The sequence below is a fragment of the Simochromis diagramma genome, unplaced genomic scaffold (genome assembly GCF_900408965.1).
Source record: "Simochromis diagramma unplaced genomic scaffold, fSimDia1.1 OVJJ01000578.1, whole genome shotgun sequence".
Lineage (NCBI taxonomy): Eukaryota > Metazoa > Chordata > Actinopteri > Cichliformes > Cichlidae > Simochromis > Simochromis diagramma.
In genome coordinates this window covers 339,751-355,922 of record NW_024387395.1, presented here as the reverse complement: position 1 = coordinate 355,922, position 16,172 = coordinate 339,751, and the positions used below count along the sequence as shown (strand labels likewise).

General features: G+C 51.2%; 1 protein-coding gene across 2 annotated transcripts in view; it reads left to right on the top strand.

The window, feature by feature from the left end:
- Positions 1-1,085: 1,085 nt before the first annotated feature.
- Positions 1,086-16,172, top strand: part of LOC120720364 (spectrin beta chain, non-erythrocytic 1-like) — a 28,061-nt gene continuing 12,974 nt past the window's right edge. Inside the window, exons 1-14 of one of the 2 annotated variants that reach the window (XM_040010021.1) lie at positions 1,086-1,236; positions 4,935-5,160; positions 8,845-8,996; positions 11,092-11,265; positions 11,382-11,473; positions 11,554-11,634; positions 11,711-11,826; positions 11,898-12,010; positions 12,093-12,280; positions 12,359-12,476; positions 14,178-14,336; positions 14,424-14,726; positions 14,806-14,959; positions 15,088-15,958. In XM_040010021.1, the coding sequence (XP_039865955.1) occupies positions 5,007-5,160; positions 8,845-8,996; positions 11,092-11,265; positions 11,382-11,473; positions 11,554-11,634; positions 11,711-11,826; positions 11,898-12,010; positions 12,093-12,280; positions 12,359-12,476; positions 14,178-14,336; positions 14,424-14,726; positions 14,806-14,959; positions 15,088-15,958 (2,675 nt within the window). In that variant the 5' untranslated portion in view covers positions 1,086-1,236; positions 4,935-5,006. Of the gene's footprint in view, positions 1,237-4,934; positions 5,161-6,738; positions 7,317-8,844; positions 8,997-11,091; positions 11,266-11,381; positions 11,474-11,553; positions 11,635-11,710; positions 11,827-11,897; positions 12,011-12,092; positions 12,281-12,358; positions 12,477-14,177; positions 14,337-14,423; positions 14,727-14,805; positions 14,960-15,087; positions 15,959-16,172 lie in introns of those variants that run through there. The other variant, XM_040010022.1, reaches the window with a different exon arrangement.

Here is a 16,172-nt window from a genome sequence, read left to right as displayed (position 1 = left end):
CTGTCTGTCTCTGCGTGGTTTTCTTTGAATCTCTGAGGAGGTCATGGAGCTCCTCTCAGCCTGTGGGAGCGCTAATGGGCCTCACGGTGAATCGATGTGGAGACGGTCAGCACTCAGATTATCTCTCTTATTGTCTGATGCACTCTGTGTGTTTGTCCAATCGCAGCCCTCTTTAGGCCACCGTGTTTTCCATTAGATGCCATTAAGCTCCATCAGGCCGTAATGGGCTCGGCGCTGACTGTCAGCACGGATCGCGTTACACAACATGTTTCATATCTGATATATTCATAGCTCAGCGAGAGACGCTGTGAAGGAGGAGTCCAAATACTGCATTACCCATGAGCCTCAGCTGCCAGTAACTGTCACAGACCGTGTTATTCACATAATGTCATTAAAATGCTCCAGAAGGCTCCAGCAGGACAAACGTGAACCAGAGGTGCAGTTCAGGTGATGCTGCACCTGTCAGTCACAGAGGCCACGCCCCTAACATTGCAAACAGGTGCATGGTTGCATGATTTGGTACAGGTGTGAAGGTAGAAATTCTCTGCATCAGCCGTAAACGTGCCGTTAACATGGGAGTCTATGAGGACTGACTCACTGCTGCCTCTGCTGCACACTAGAGGAACTGCAGGCTTGGAGGGTTCTGTGTTTCATTCATTTATTATAAACTACAAAGTTTAATGTGTGCAACGTGAATACATACAGAGATTTATTAGAGCACGTGCCATAAAAACTAAAACACGGATGTTTATTTAGCAAATGTTTTTATCCTCATTAAAACTCATGTTTGTGTTCGGGACTCGTGTCAGAAAGTAATGTGGCCTCTTAATCAGTAATAACAACAATAATAGTAACAATAACAATATTAGTAATAATAATAAATAACAGTAATAACAACAATAATAGTAACAATAACAATATTAGTAATAATAATAAATAACAGTAATAACAACAATAATAGTAACTGTGGAATAAAGAGCCTGCGACTCGGATCAACTGAAGCTGCTGCTGCTCTCTGCGGCCTGCAGGGGGCGCTCTGCAGACGGACCCGAAGCCCAGAATCAGACCCGAACCCTCTGAGCGGGGGGAGGGGGAGGGGGCAGTGCGGATTCTTTCCCGTCATCCCCTGCGGCAGCAGCAGGAGCAGCAGCCCCCGCCACCTCCTCTGTGCTCTCCGGTCTGCAGACTCTTCCTCACCTCCGCTGAAGTTTGGAGTGTCGCTCCGACCCTAAGCAGGTAAGCAGCGTCCTGGTCTCTACTGTCTCTATTGTGTCTCTACTGTGGCTGTGATTGAAGAGAGGCGCTCCGGAGCCTCGGCTCCTCCATAACTTCGCTCCGCGTCGGCGGGGAGCGGCTCCAGAGCCTCCGGGATCCCTCCCGGAGGCTCTGGAGCCGCTCCCCGCCGACGCGCGGCCCGCGCCGCGGTGCTCCTCCGCCCGCGTGTCCGCGGCTCGTCCCCGCCAGCAGCCATTAGTAAGGATGGATGAGAATAACGGTGCGCCATGAGAGGAGACAAACAGGCGTGGCCGCGGAGGAGGAGGAGGAGATGAGGAGTGTATGCGTCCCGGACAATAACAGCTCCTTTCAGCGGGGCCGAGCCCGCCGAGAGCCGCCGCTCCGACCGGAGAAAGTGCTGGAAAACAGCGGCGGGAGGCCCAGAAACCGGACACAGCTCCTCAGAGTTCCCGTCAGGTTCCGCTCAGCGTGACCGGTTCTGTTTGTGTTTGCCTCACACACACACACACACACACACACACACACACACACACACACACACACACACACAGGACATGTAAATAAAACACAACGTTTCCCAAACCTTCACAGAACGTCCTTCAACCCAAACCGGAACATGAAAGATCATCTGAGGGCTCATATGGGAACACTTGGGTTCTCATCCCAGCGTTCCCAAACCGTTTGTCAGGGTCACAGTTCCCTTATAGGTATGTCCATGAAATGTTTCCTAAAGGTTCTCCTCTAACAGGAAGCCAGTGAACCAGCAGTTTTTGGTTGTGTGAACGTTTTGGGAATGTTTTTCTGACGTTAGGAGCACCCCAACACTGCAGAGCTGGGATCCAGCATCCCATAAATTTGTTTGGGACATGTTCTTTAAGATCCCTGCGTGGTTGGAGTTACCTCCACGTTCCCTGAAAGCTCCTCCATAAAGGAAAATGTCCTGGTTTAGAAATTAGAGCCGTCTGTGTTGATGTGAACAAACTCATTTAGAACGACAGGAGCAACCCCCGGTGTTCCCGTAACGCTTCGCTTCCTTTCCCTGAATGTTGCCTGAGTGTTCTAATGGCTGCCTGTCTAATGAGACAGGAAGTGATGGATGGCGTTCTCGGGGTTCTGGTTTAAATATTTACGTGGTTTGTTTTCTGCTGATCGATCAGCTGATCGTTTAGGGAATGTTCTTCAAACGTAAACAGAACCTTCGGTGAGGCGTTCCTGGCTCGGTTTACTAACCTCCGTAAAGGTTCTGGTTAGTTCACTGATAACACTGCAGCAATGGTCCTTAGAGGTTCCTGGAACTTCAGTTCTCTGGTGGTTCTGTTCTCCCCCCACAAACCAAAGAACCAGTTGGGCCTGGTTCTGGTTCTGCACAGTGAAGACTTCACTGCCCGATGAAGCTCTGTGGAGACTTCCGGCGTGTTTGTTGTTCACCCTCGCCGTAGAAAGCCCGGCGTGTCGGACACAGAGTCTGATGGATGTTTGTGTGCGCCTGCTGAGAGCGGCGAGCTGTTTCCTGTTGCCGGGCGGGGTCGGCGCTCCAGGAAATGAGGCTGTTTGTGTGCTGAGTAAATCCAATAACTCCTCCCTGCTCGTGTGCAGTGGCGAGCTCGCTTACAAACACACCTGCAGACGCCAGTGAGGTGAAGCGTGGCCTCCTCAGTGTTCTGTGATCACTTTGACTTCAGCTCGCCGCGGCCTCGTGCATCACCTGGTGATCTGCGTCAGACCTGAGCAGGTGAGGGATTCCTCCTCCTCCATCTCCTCAGCACTGAGGAGACGCAGGAAGCTTACGTATAAAATCAGTTTTGATAAATGACGACTGATCACAAATACACGTGCTGTCACGGCTGATCGGCGTGTCTCCATGTTGGTGGCTGAGTTTTTGGGCTCTGCTGCACCTGCGAGGCCCACTGGGGGCAGCACTGAGTCGGAGGCTCGGTTTGGAGACTCTTCTGTGGTTTTCGGTCGTCGCTCCTCTGTCGTCATGTCATCGTACTAAAAAAACAGAGGAGGAGGAGCTAAAACGTGGAGACGTTCTTGACACTTTCTTGGGCAGAGCAGCGTGGTGGCGTGAGCCAGCTGCTGCCTCAGACAGGTGACACACACCTGTTGCTCACATGGAGGGCCCCACGGGGCAGAGGGATAGACGTGGTGTGTCCACAGCTGTGCCTGTCAGGAATGCTGCGAGGGTGTGTGTTTTTATTCTCAGCTGCTTCTTCTTCTGTGCCTGTTTGTTTAACGGCAGCTGTGTTTCTTCTTCTCTGGTCTTTAACATATGACTCTTTGTCCTCGACCTCGCCGTGTGGGATGATTATTGACGCTACGGATGCAGAGCTGTCCCTGACCTCCGACCTCTGCGCTCAGACTCTCAGGTTGGGCTGCTTCAGGAAATCGGGTCCATTAGCGTCCCTCGGGACTTTCTCTGAGTGCTGTAATGGCTGCTGCCGCCGCTAAGGCCTATAACTCTGATTCCATTTGCTCCAGTCAGCTGACTCAGGCAGCCAATGGGAGCAGGGCACACGCAGACTCATTACATTACCCACAATCCTCTGCTGCTGAGTGTTTAGTGTTTGACTACATAAAGGGCGCATTCTGAAAGTTTCTCTGGAAGGTTCCTCACTGAGAGACGTGACCATGATCGGAGCTGTTCCACCTCCCCATACACCAAGGAAAGGAGCTTCAGTGCTTCCTTTAGAGTAGGACACACCGAAGCATCCTTGAGGAAAGGAGAGGAGATAACACCGTCCCATAATTCACAGCGACAGGCCATCCGACTGTCCATGAAAACTGTCGACGTAATAACTGAGGCCGAGCAGCTGATGTTCATCCATAAGCTGCTGATGTGTTTATAGTGTTACAGTGTAACCTGTGTGTGACAGAGTTTGAAGCGACGTTTAAAATTCTCTCCTGGGAGTGAAACAAACACGTGCATAAGGCCCAAAGTGCTGCTGTTCACAGCTGTCAGCACAGACTCTGTTTGTCTCTGTGAGGCAGTAAATCGGACCCTAAATGTTCCTCCGGCTTTAAAATTCCCGCCTCTGCGGTGCAGGACATTTACACCGGCTGTTCTTGTTTATATGACCTCCACCAAACAACAGAACACGCTGAGACAGAGGACGATGCGCGTTTGTAGTCCGTCTGCTCGTTGTAGTTTCAACACGGCGGACATCCTCACACCGTCAAGGAGAGAGTGTGAGGTCGTTCCACTTCTCTTTTCCTAAGTCCTCAGCAGGAGGTGAGGAAAGGAGACAGGAGGTACCTTTGGAACACACCCTGTTTGAATGATTCAGTTACAACCAGCTGATGTCGGGTGGTGGTTTGTTTACAGGCGGGGCTTCTTCAGCTCACCGAGCAGACGAGGGCTGGGTTACAGCTCCCCCGGTGGCCGAGCCGGGAGAACAGCAGCACATTCCCAGAGCTGCTGGGAGGGTGTGACGTGTTTCGGAGCGCAACACAAAAACGATTTGAGCCGGTTGCAGCAGGAAACAGATGATTTTAGCCCCGAAGAAGAACAGTGAAAGCTACACATGAAAAGTAACAGAAGCAGGAAGAGGTGTGTGTGTCTGTGTGTGTGTGTTTGTTTGCGTGTGTGTGTCAGGGCGAGAAAAGCTCAGGCAAACTCCTGTTTTTAGGTCAAAGGTCACTCGCTGAGACGCAGGTTGTGACCTCTCTGTGACCCACATTTCCTGTCTGCTCCGCAGGTTTCAGCCAGAAGCCGTCGATGTGGACGTGTCCCCGCTGACATCGAGGCGCGTCAGAGGTGAAAGGTCAAGATGACGACGGTGGCCGCCGAGTACGACCGCATGGAGCTGCAGCAGCAGTACAGCGGCAGCAACGACATGGTGAACAACCGCTGGGACGACGACTGGGACAACGAGAACAGCTCGGCCCGCCTCTTCGAACGCTCCCGCATCAAAGCGCTCGCAGGTAGGAGCCCGGCCGCCATCGGCACGCCTCACAGCTCAGCAGGAAGGAAGTGATGCAGCGCTTCTGGTGAACAGACGGTCTGTGGAGGCTGAAATCTGTTAGTGATTATGGATGATCGATACGTAGAGCTGATTTACAATAAACTGTTTCATATGAATCAGAACGTTTATTAATGTTGTTATCCACCACCGCTGACGGCTTACCTGCACAGACCTGCGCAGGTAAGCTGTGTTTCTGTTGATGTGCTGCTGTGACTCAAAGCATCCTGTGGAACATGTCAAAGAAACATACCTGAGCAACCACGAGAGCACACCTGACATGTGCTGAGTGTGGTGGCTCGGGCGCACCGCGGTCAGCAGAGTCGCCTCACAGCGTGGAGGTGGTGGGTTTGAACCTCGTGGTCCTTGCTGGGTTTGAGTAATGAGTCACGAGCCCGGCCTGTCACATGACTCTGTCACATGACTGTGTTTACATGCAGGCTGGAGGAGGAGTCTTGTTTTCAGACAAAAGTCCTTTTTACTTCTGTCTTCAGGTATTTTATTGTGAAAGGACACCTGGCGCCCTGCTGATGTCATATCTCGGCTTGCTTCACTGTGAGCTCTTCATCAGCTGAGATGCTCGCAGGTTCATTTCCTGCAGGACTCTGCACTCCAGGTGACCGAGTGATGTCAGCAGGCGCTAAATCTGATTGGCTCTCAGGCTCTGTTGGTGAAATGCACTTTGGGAGTCGTAGTCACAGCTTTGGATTCTGTTTGGAGCCAGCACCGGTCCTCACAAAGATAGACATGCAGGGATGTGTGTGTGTGTGTGCACAGGATGTTTGTTCCTCACTTCCTGTCCTTTGTTCAGGAATGTGAAGAAACAATGAGGGGAAACACCCCCACCTCCTCGGCCCCCACCCCTTCACACCCTAATGACATCATGCTGAGGCTGCACCGTCATTGGCCAACACATTCCAACACACTGTAAAAAGTCTGAGCTGAAACTGGAGTCAAACTGGGAGCCATCAGCCGAGCTGCTGGGACAGCTGGGAGTGTCTGAAATCTGGAAATGAAAAGTAGAAACTTTATTTTCAGTTTTTACTCTCAGGCTGTCGCCATGGTTACACAGCTGTCAGTGTGTAACTAGATGTGTGCAGGTGCTGGCTGGTCTTCATCTGTTCTCACGTCATCATGTGACGCCTCACAGGTATCAGTGCATTCTTCTTCTCACAGGACGCACAGGTGCAGCGTGCAGCTGGAAAGGTCTGTGGGAAGTCCACTCCCACTGCCAGGAGCTGATTGGTTGGTCAGCAGCTATGAGCTCCTCCATTAAAGCAGATGTTTGTACCTCTGATGTGTTTGGGTCACCTGCAGCGCCCCCTGCTGTTTGCTGTCTGCAGGTGAAGCAGCCTTTGATCTTTTACGTGAATCCGTGTGACATTCAAGTGTTCAGCTGAAGCTGGGAAATTATAGATATCCACTTTTTACAGTGTGTTTGGATAGGGAGCGTCTGTGTGTGTGTGTGTGTGTGTGTGTGTGTGTGTGTGTGTGTGTGTGTGTGTGTGTGTGTGTGTGTGTGTGTGTGGAGGGAAACAGGACAATCAGTCAGATCACTGAGCAGGAAAGAAGAATGAGCGGCGTGTAGCTGCAGCGAGGGCAGGGCAGACACACACACGCAGTCCCTGTCGCTCACCGTCCTGTGGCCGTCACGGCGACCTCTGGACTCTCATTACTGCACCTCTCGCGGACACGAGGGCGTTTTCCTTCTCGCTCCGATCGCACTTCAAAGGAAGTTTTTCTGTTTTTTTGAGCCGTGGCTGTTTTTTCTCGGGGTTTTGGTGAAGTTTCACACTCTCGCCGTCCTCACGTTCAGGATCAGCTGACAGTCTGCGTTCTCTGGTTCAGTTTGTGGACTCGAGCCTGTGTTCAGCTTTTTAAAACTGCGGTGATGAGGGCAGGTGTTCCTGTCTGTCAGTAAAAACCAAAAACCTGATTTTGGACTCTGAAACTTCTGAAACAACGGCTGAAGCGATGACTTCGCTCTCGGTGGGCTGACGTGCGGAGCTCGTGGTTTATGATCGGCGTCGCTAAAATCGGTCTCTTAGTCCTCAACCGTGATGGAGGAGCAGCAGCTCAGCTACAACGTGCTGGAGGGTCGCTTCAAACAGCTACAAGGTAAGGAGGAGGAGCCGAGGGTCAGAGGTCGTGGCGGCAGAGGGCGTGGGTTCGGTTTCATGTAACTGGTCAGGGTGGTGGTTCCCAGTTGGGAGGCTGGGACCCTTCAGCGGGTCCTTGAAGGAACTGGATTGGGCACAGGTCTTGGATCTTCTTACCTGCAGACTCGCCGTGCAGCTCGGACCTCGCTGCGCATCCATGTCTTTCCTGTGTGTATGCGGATCTTTTGCGGTCTCATTGGCTGCTGCACAAACGTGTCAGTATGAGTTCCTGTGTGGCGTGGAATCGCTTCAGCATGTAAATCTCACGGATGTTAAGCAGTTTCTGTCACATGGTGTTGCTCTGCTGCTGCCACTAGGAGGCGCTGGGATGTTTACGCAGTGTTGGTGTGCAGATCTCTCTGCGCCAGGACCCGGACTGGACAGAGCGCATTTGGGCTATAAGTACTTCCTGTGAACCGCCTTCACGGAAACGCTGTGCTGCACGAACACGGTTTAGGAAACATGCTGCAGGGGTTGCCGTGGAGCCAGGCTGGCAGGCCGTAGGTGTTGATGCATAAACTTTATTTGTGTGGAACAATAAACGGAGCCATCACCCAGTCGCTTCAGTGCTCGGGTTCTAAAGCTCCGCCCACAGAGCTCATCACTGCTGTTTTAAAACGGCGTGATTACAGGTGCACCTGGGTGTCTGTGGGCGTGTTGGGCGACCTTCGACCTGCTCCTGGTTAAAGTTTAAGCGCTCACTTTTACTGCTGGGCTCAGTGACATCATCACAGGCTGTCACACCTGCCCGGAGCACAGGTACACGGGGTTCAGTCCAACTTCCTGGTGTTTCCATGGAAATGTAAGCAGCAGAGCAATGAATAATTCTGCTGATAACACAAATAATAAAACACTTCCAGAAGAGTTTAGCAAAGACACAAGCTCGAGCGTGGCACAGTAAACAGAGGCCCACCTGGTCTCACCTGGTGTCAGTGGTAACCAGTTTAGGCCTGCTGGCTGAAACCAGTCATGACGCTGAACCAAACACTGCGGTTGGCTAGTGGCGCCGTTGCTATCAGCAGCGCGGTGTCTCCACAGAGACAGCGTCAGGTCTGCAGATCCAACAGCAGCGCCGGAGCCGCAGCATCGCCGGCGTAACCAAACAGGAAACAAGCGGGACAACAGGAGTTTTACTTTGAAGGTTTGAGCTGAGTCGCACATCCACTTCCATCCTCGTGAAGGCCCACCCGTTAGAGGCGATCAGCTGCTCTCACTTCTGCTCACGTGTTTGCCTGAATCAGCCTGTTTTAGCTCCTCCCCCTTTTGGACAGCCGTCTGTGTGGTGTCGCTGCTTTATTATAATTATTACAGCTGTTGCTGTTTCCTGTTTAAAGCAGGTCGCTGCATCGGTGTTCACATGCACCGAACATACAAATACAAACAGCAGGTGGGCGGGGCTTATGTGCCTGATAAGAGTATGAAAACTCTGATCAGGTGCCCAGACTGAAACGTGTGTGTGTGTGTGTGTGTGTGTTGTGCGTGCACAGATGAGCGGGAGGCGGTGCAGAAGAAGACCTTCACTAAGTGGGTGAACTCTCACCTGTCCAGAGTCTCCTGCAGGATCACCGACCTGTACATGGACCTGAGAGACGGACGCATGCTCATCAAACTGCTCGAGGTCCTCTCCGGGGAGAGACTGGTAACACACACACACACTCACACAAACACACACATAAACAGTCCTTGCACTAAAATCAACACCAGAAGAAGAAACCCGGCCTTCACTGATCTGATCAAGTGGAACTTCCTGTCCAGGCCGTCAGGATGTCTGATAGAGCGCCCCTGCTCAGCCTGTGGCTGCGAACAGTACTGCAGCTCCTGTAGAGCGAGATGAGGGAGGAGAGACACTTCTATGGGCTTAAATTGTGGCCATAAATGTTTTGTACTTGTAAATCACATGCGTGTTTGTGAACTAAACTGAAGTTTTGTAACCTTGTAAAAATAAATTTGTTAGAAAGATTTATGTTTGTGCATCTACAGATGAGTAGATGCGCTCAGGTTCCCTGGATGTGGGAGAGTTTCAACTTACACGTACAAATTTTGACCCGATTTTTCTTCCTGTCAGCTGATTGGTCAATGTCACGTCAATCACAAATTTAACAATCCAATCAGAGCACAGATGGGTTTGGCTGTTGGAGGGGGGCTTTACGGAGCTGCAGGTCCTGGAAGAATAAATGCTTTTTACATGCCAGCCCAGTGTTTTCCTTCATCACCATGAAAACAGTCTGTGTGTGTCTGAGTTCAGTGATTTTGTGTCACAGGTCTACGTGCTTAGACAGAGACCTCCAGAACCTTTCTCTGTGGACCCTGGGGGGGGCAGTGTTGTGGAAATGACACAGTCTTCACTAGTGGGGATAGTTACAAAGCTTTCTGGTTATGAATTAACGATACATGTTTTTATTGAACATTTGAAGAAACAGCAAAAAAAACAGAAACTCTTGTAGAGGACATAAAGTCAGAGATAGAAACGACAGGTGCATCTAGTGCAGGTAGAGCTGCCGCACACAGAGCTCAGCAGCCAGCAACAAATCCTGGATCCTTGGCTTTTAGTTAGCAGTTAGCATTAGCAGCACATGCTGCCTCTGATGTGAAAGGACCTTTATGCTGCCATGGTCCCGGGTCAGCCCTGACTTTGTGTTAAACTAATCCTAAAGTAATAATGGTATTTCTAACCACTGATATAGCACAACTTTATCCTTTCAACAGCTGCTCAAAGTTAGGGGACCTCGCTGCTATCGGATATTTATATAGAGATCCTCCAGCTTCAAACTGTATCACCCTTCAAGGACCTGCAGCTCCGTAAAGCCCCCCTCCAACAGCCAAACCCATCTGTTCTCTGATTGGATTGTTAATCAATCAACCAATCAGCTGACAGGAAGAAAAATCGGGTCAAAATTCGTACGTGTAAGTTGAAACTCTCCCACATCCAGGGAACCTGAGCGCAGAGTTTACACGTAGTGTTTTCCTCTGTAAGCAGACCTTCACAGGAACATTTGTAACTCGCGTAAATATTTTTTAAAACACAAATTCTCATCTGTAGATGCACAAACATAAAATTTTCTAACAAATTTATTTTTACAAGGTTACAAAACTTCAGTTCACAAATACGCATTTGATTTACAAGTACAAAACATTTATGACCACAATTTAAGCCCATATGCTTCTGAGTATGCTCCGCCCCTTTTGCCCAGATGTTTCCAGAGGACGTTTCCTGTGTGTCAGACGATGTCATGTGATGTCACAGCGGTCGGTCATGTGACATAAGTTTCTGGATGAGCTTCCCGAGATTTTTAAAGCGATGCTTTATTTGACGTGCGATCAGAGTAAGTCCACATTCGTGCTCCTGATGACCTCCTGGAGGGTACAGCAGCTCACAGGAAGTGACCTCAGAGTTCAAGCAGGTGTGCCTGACTTCCTGTTTTCCCTCTGAAACATTAACCTGTTTCCGTTTGAGACGGTGGACTTGTTGGCCTCAAGGAAGGCTGTGGTCCAGCTGCTGCGCTTCCTCCCACTTCCTGTAGGCCAGGAACGCCTCGCCGTCCTCCCGGGCCAGGAAGACAAGACGGTGTCTCCACTTCCTGTTATTTTGGAGACGTCAGTGGGAACCAGACACATATCCTTGCTTCAGTGTGTGATTATTGCAGCTTTTATTGTGAAAGTCTGCCCTCACAGGATGTTCATGATTTTGGATCTACACCTGTAGATCACCTGACTCTCTGCTCCTCCGCCTCCAGCCAAAGCCAACCAAAGGGCGGATGCGGATCCACTGTCTGGAGAATGTGGACAAGGCGCTGCAGTTCCTGAAGGAGCAGCGGGTTCACCTGGAGAACATGGGCTCCCACGACATCGTGGACGGAAACCATCGGCTCACGCTGGGCCTCATCTGGACCATCATACTCCGCTTCCAGGTAAGCACGCGTCACAGGTGTGACCTGTTAGAGCACAGACTCAGGAGATTCCTGCAGGGCCACAGGTAAAAACGGCAGACAGGTGGAGGTGTTACTGTTCTTCCTCTTGCCCTCAGATTCAGGACATCAGCGTGGAGACGGAAGACAACAAAGAGAAGCGATCGGCCAAAGACGCCCTGCTGCTGTGGTGTCAGATGAAGACCGCGGGGTGAGGCTCACCTGCAGCACCTGCGTAGTGTCAGTGAGGCCGAGCTCAGGTTAACCTCTGCTTCCTGTCTTCTTCCTCAGGTATCCCAACGTCAACATCCACAACTTCAGCACGAGCTGGAGGGACGGCATGGCCTTCAACGCGCTCATCCACAAACACAGGTAACCCCGTCGTCCAGGTGTGACGATGCGGAGACTCGTCCCTGTGAATAAAGTTTTGTGTTTTTCGTGTTTTCAGGCCTGATTTGATCGATTTTGACAAACTGAAGAAATCCAACGCTCACTACAACCTGCAGAACGCCTTCAACCTGGCGGAGCATCACTTGGGCCTCACCAAGCTGTTGGACCCCGAGGGTAGGGACCGCACGTTTACCTGAGCAGTTCACCTGAACAGTTTGTATTTGAATCTTCTGTTTGTGCTGCAGACATCAGCGTGGACCATCCCGACGAGAAGTCCGTCATCACCTACGTGGTGACCTATTACCACTATTTCTCCAAGATGAAGGCTCTGAAGGTGGAGGGCAAACGTATCGGGAAGGTGAGTCGGCACGACTGAAACTCTCTTTCAGAGGTCACGAACTCCGCTGGCGGCGCCTCATTGTCTTGGTTTTTGCTTCCAGGTTTTGGACAACGCCATCGAGACGGAGAAGATGATCGAGAAATACGAGTCCCTGGCCTCAGACCTGCTGGAGTGGATTGAACAGACCATCATCATCCTCAACAACAGGAAGTTCGCCAACTCTCTGGCGGGAGTCCAGCAGCAGCTACAAGCCTTCAACACCTACCGCACCGTGGAGAAGCCCCCCAAGTAAGAGCGCTGCGCCTCGCCTTCGCTCTGCCTCCAGTAACGCTACCTGAGCTCTCACCTGGTCTCTGTCCCCATCAGGTTCACAGAGAAGGGGAACCTGGAGGTCCTTCTCTTCACCATCCAGAGCAAGATGAGGGCAAACAACCAGAAGGTGTACATGCCCCGCGAGGGGAAGCTCATCTCTGACATCAACAAGGTGGGAGCCGCTCCGAAGCCGTTTACCTGTCGGTCAGAGCCCGTCCCGCCGCTCGCCCAGCAGAACGCAGACTCAATATGTTTCGTCTCCTGTGAACCTGAGTTACACTTTGGAAGACGTCGTTTGCAGCTGTGCAGCCGAATCCCAGCAGGGCTGTCGTCCAGCTGCTCGCGTCGGGCGCACGTAGTCGGTTTGTCGTCTCCAAATGATCGAGAGTGACGGCCGAGAGTTTTATCAGTACACGAGTTAACCTGATCACAGGAGGAACTCACGTTCTGATCGTGTTAGCTGAAAACTGTGCGTCTGGTGTCCGGAGCATTGAAATAAGAGCCTTCGTCTGACTCCTGCAGAGTTCCTTCATGGTGCAGAACAACATGACAGGAAGACGCCAGAGTCGTTCATGAAAACCAGAACGTGCTGTTTGTGAAGGCAGGAGGACCCGTGCACAAAACGTTTCCAGCAGTTTGTTAGAAAAACAGCTGTGAGCGTTTCTGCTGGTCGGGTCCAGGTGACTCAGTCCTGACCTCGCTCTGCACGTTTGTATCTGCGCTTGGAGCCGGCGGTGCTGAGGCCGGGCTCGAGTCTTCTCCCGGGCTCGAACCGTGGAGCCACTTTGGTTACGTGAAATGTGCTTTTGTTACAGAAACACAACGTCTCTAAGACGGCGTGGACTCGTGTACAGACGGATGTTTGCTGCGATGTTAAACTCTGTGTTTCCGTTAACCCTTTAAGACCTAGCATAGAACCAAGTCCGCCAGAGCTTATAGTATATGTTTACATGCTGTGGAGCCATTTTTGGGAGCATTTCAAGTTGCTATACATCAATACAACCATTATAGCCCAAATTTTAATAATATGTCTACATTAAGTGCATAGTAATTACATAAAATTGCAAAAAGTGCAATAAACTACAAAAAAATTGAAAATCGTTTGTTTTTTTAACATATATTTCTAGTTATAGAAATTTAAGAGGTTTATCCCTCAAAACTGTAAATACAAAAAAGTTGCACAAACTAGTTTCCCACCACAGGAAATTTATTTTAAGTGTCTTCATAGTTTTATTTTTGAAATACACCAATTTTTATACACTGCAGGAAAAACGAAAATAAATATTATAGTGCAAATGTGCAAAAAAGCAGCATATGCATCAAAATAAACTATTTCCAGCAGTGCAACATGAGTCCTCAGCATCCCAGAAACCACACAGAAAGTCATAAAGTCAAAGATAACTTTTAAAAACACCAGTATAGGCTCATAAGGCCCTGATGGTAAAAAACTACATTTCCGCAAAATGACGTCACTTCCGGTTTCGGGCAGGTCATGGCGGACATGCGATAGTTCGCGCTGATGGACGTAGGAAGTGTTACGAACAGCTGATCGGATCGGCAAAGCCTGTTTCTGGAATATTATGTTTTTGTTGCTGCAAGTGCTTTTTATGCAATTTTGCAAAGCTTTATGTGGAAGGAAACCGTGACCGAGGACAAGCTGATGGCATAAGATGTAAGTACAACTCATATGCAAAAAAAATATTGCGCTCGCTTACGTGGTTGCAGAGCTACCGGGATTTAAAAGTAGTTACGCCAAACGGAGCGTGTCCGCTCCGACCAGCTTTAAAGGGTTAAAACGACTCCTACAGAGACTAAATTTACACGCTGTAAATGCTGCTGCGTGGATTTGATGCTGACCTTGTGATCCTGACAGGCCTGGGAGCGGCTGGAGAAGGCGGAGCATGAGCGCGAGCTGGCTCTGAGGATGGAGCTGATTCGTCAGGAGAAGCTGGAACAGTTGGCCAGGCGCTTTGATCGAAAGGCGGCCATGAGAGAGACCTGGCTCAGCGAAAATCAGAGGCTGGTGTCACAGGTAGGAGGACGCAGCAAATCATGTGACCTGCCCACGTTTCTTCACTCGTGATCTCATGACACGCCGCCGTCTCTTCTCTGTCTCCAGGATAACTTTGGCTTCGACCTTCAGGCCGTCGAGGCCGCCACCAAGAAGCACGAGGCGATCGAAACGGACATCGCCGCGTACGAGGAGCGTGTCCAAGCTGTGGTTGCTGTGGCAAAGGAGCTGGAGGCGGAGCGCTACCATGACATCAAACGCATCGCAGCCCGGAAGGACAACGTTATTCGTCTGTGGGAGTATCTGCTGGAGCTGCTGAAGGCCCGCAGGCAGCGGCTGGAGATGAACCTGGGCCTGCAGAGGGTCTTTCAGGAGATGCTCTACATCATGGACTGGATGGACGAGATGAAGGTACCTGAACACGGCACTCGGGGTGGGACGCAGAGAAGGTGTCTGAGCAGAAACGTGATCGTCTGCTTTTGGGTTCTAGATGCTGCTGCTGTCTCAGGATTATGGGAAACATCTGCTGGGGGTGGAGGACCTGCTCCAGAAACACGCCTTGGTGGAGGCAGACATTGCCATCCAGGCCGACAGGGTGAAGGCGGTCACCGCCAACGCCAACAAGCACTCTGCCAGCAACAGCGGTGAGCAGCAGGCGCCTTTCCTCGCCTCTGAGTTTGATTTGAACTTGAGTATTTTTATCCATTTAATAAGGAGGAGTCTTGTTCCTTCGATAGGTGTACTTTTACATTTTCCCTTCCTTCCTGTCCAGGCTACAAGCCCTGTGACCCACAGGTCATCACGGACCGGGTGGCCCACCTTGAGTTCTGCTACCAGGAGCTGACTCAGCTCGCCGCAGAGCGACGTGCCCGTCTGGAGGAGTCTCGCCGTCTCTGGAAGTTTTTCTGGGAGATGGCGGAGGAGGAAGGCTGGATCCGTGAGAAGGAGCAGATCCTGTCCTCTCTGGAGCACGGTAAGGACCTGACGGGGGCGCTGCGTCTCCTCAGCCAGCAGCGAGCCCTGGAGGACGAGATGAGCGGCCGTGCCGGCCACCTGCAGCACACCATTGCGGAGGGCCAGGCCATGGTGAAGGCGGGACACTTCGGTGCCACGAAGATCCAAGAGCGAATTTCCGACCTGCAGGCTCAGTGGGCAGCGCTGGAGCAGCTGGCAGCGGTGAGGAAGAAAAGGCTGGAGGAGGCTCTGGCCCTCCACCAGTTCCAGGCGGATGCTGATGACGTAGATGCCTGGATGCTGGACGCCCTGCGCATCGTCTCCAGCGGGGAGACCGGCCACGATGAGTTCTCCACCCAGGCGCTGGCCAGGAAGCATAAAGATGCAGCGGCAGAGGTGGCAAGCTACAGACCGGTCATCGACTCACTCCACGAGCAGGTTGCCTGTCTGCCAAAAGAGGAGGCGGAGTCAGAGGAGGTCCGTGGTCGGCTGACCTGTATCGAGGAGCGCTACAAGGAGGTCGCCGACCTCACCAAGCTGAGGAAGCAGGCGCTTCAGGACGCTTTGTCCCGCTACAAAATGTTCAGCGAGGCCGATGCCTGCGAAGTTTGGATCGATGAGAAGGAGCAGTGGCTGAATAGCATGGAGATCCCGGAAAAACTGGAGGACCTGGAGGTCATACAGCACAGGTGGGATTTGTTTTTGACGCTGTAATTTTTATTGATAGTGTTGTCGCAGTTTAAACACAAACATGTTACATTACAGGCGAAATAACCATGCAAGCACACAGTCAAACAAACAGGACTAAAGCGAACAAAAGGTGTGGGTGCCCATCCTAATCAACTACCACATGCACACCTGCCTTTACTCCGCATACACACTCCAGCTTATATACTTTTATAC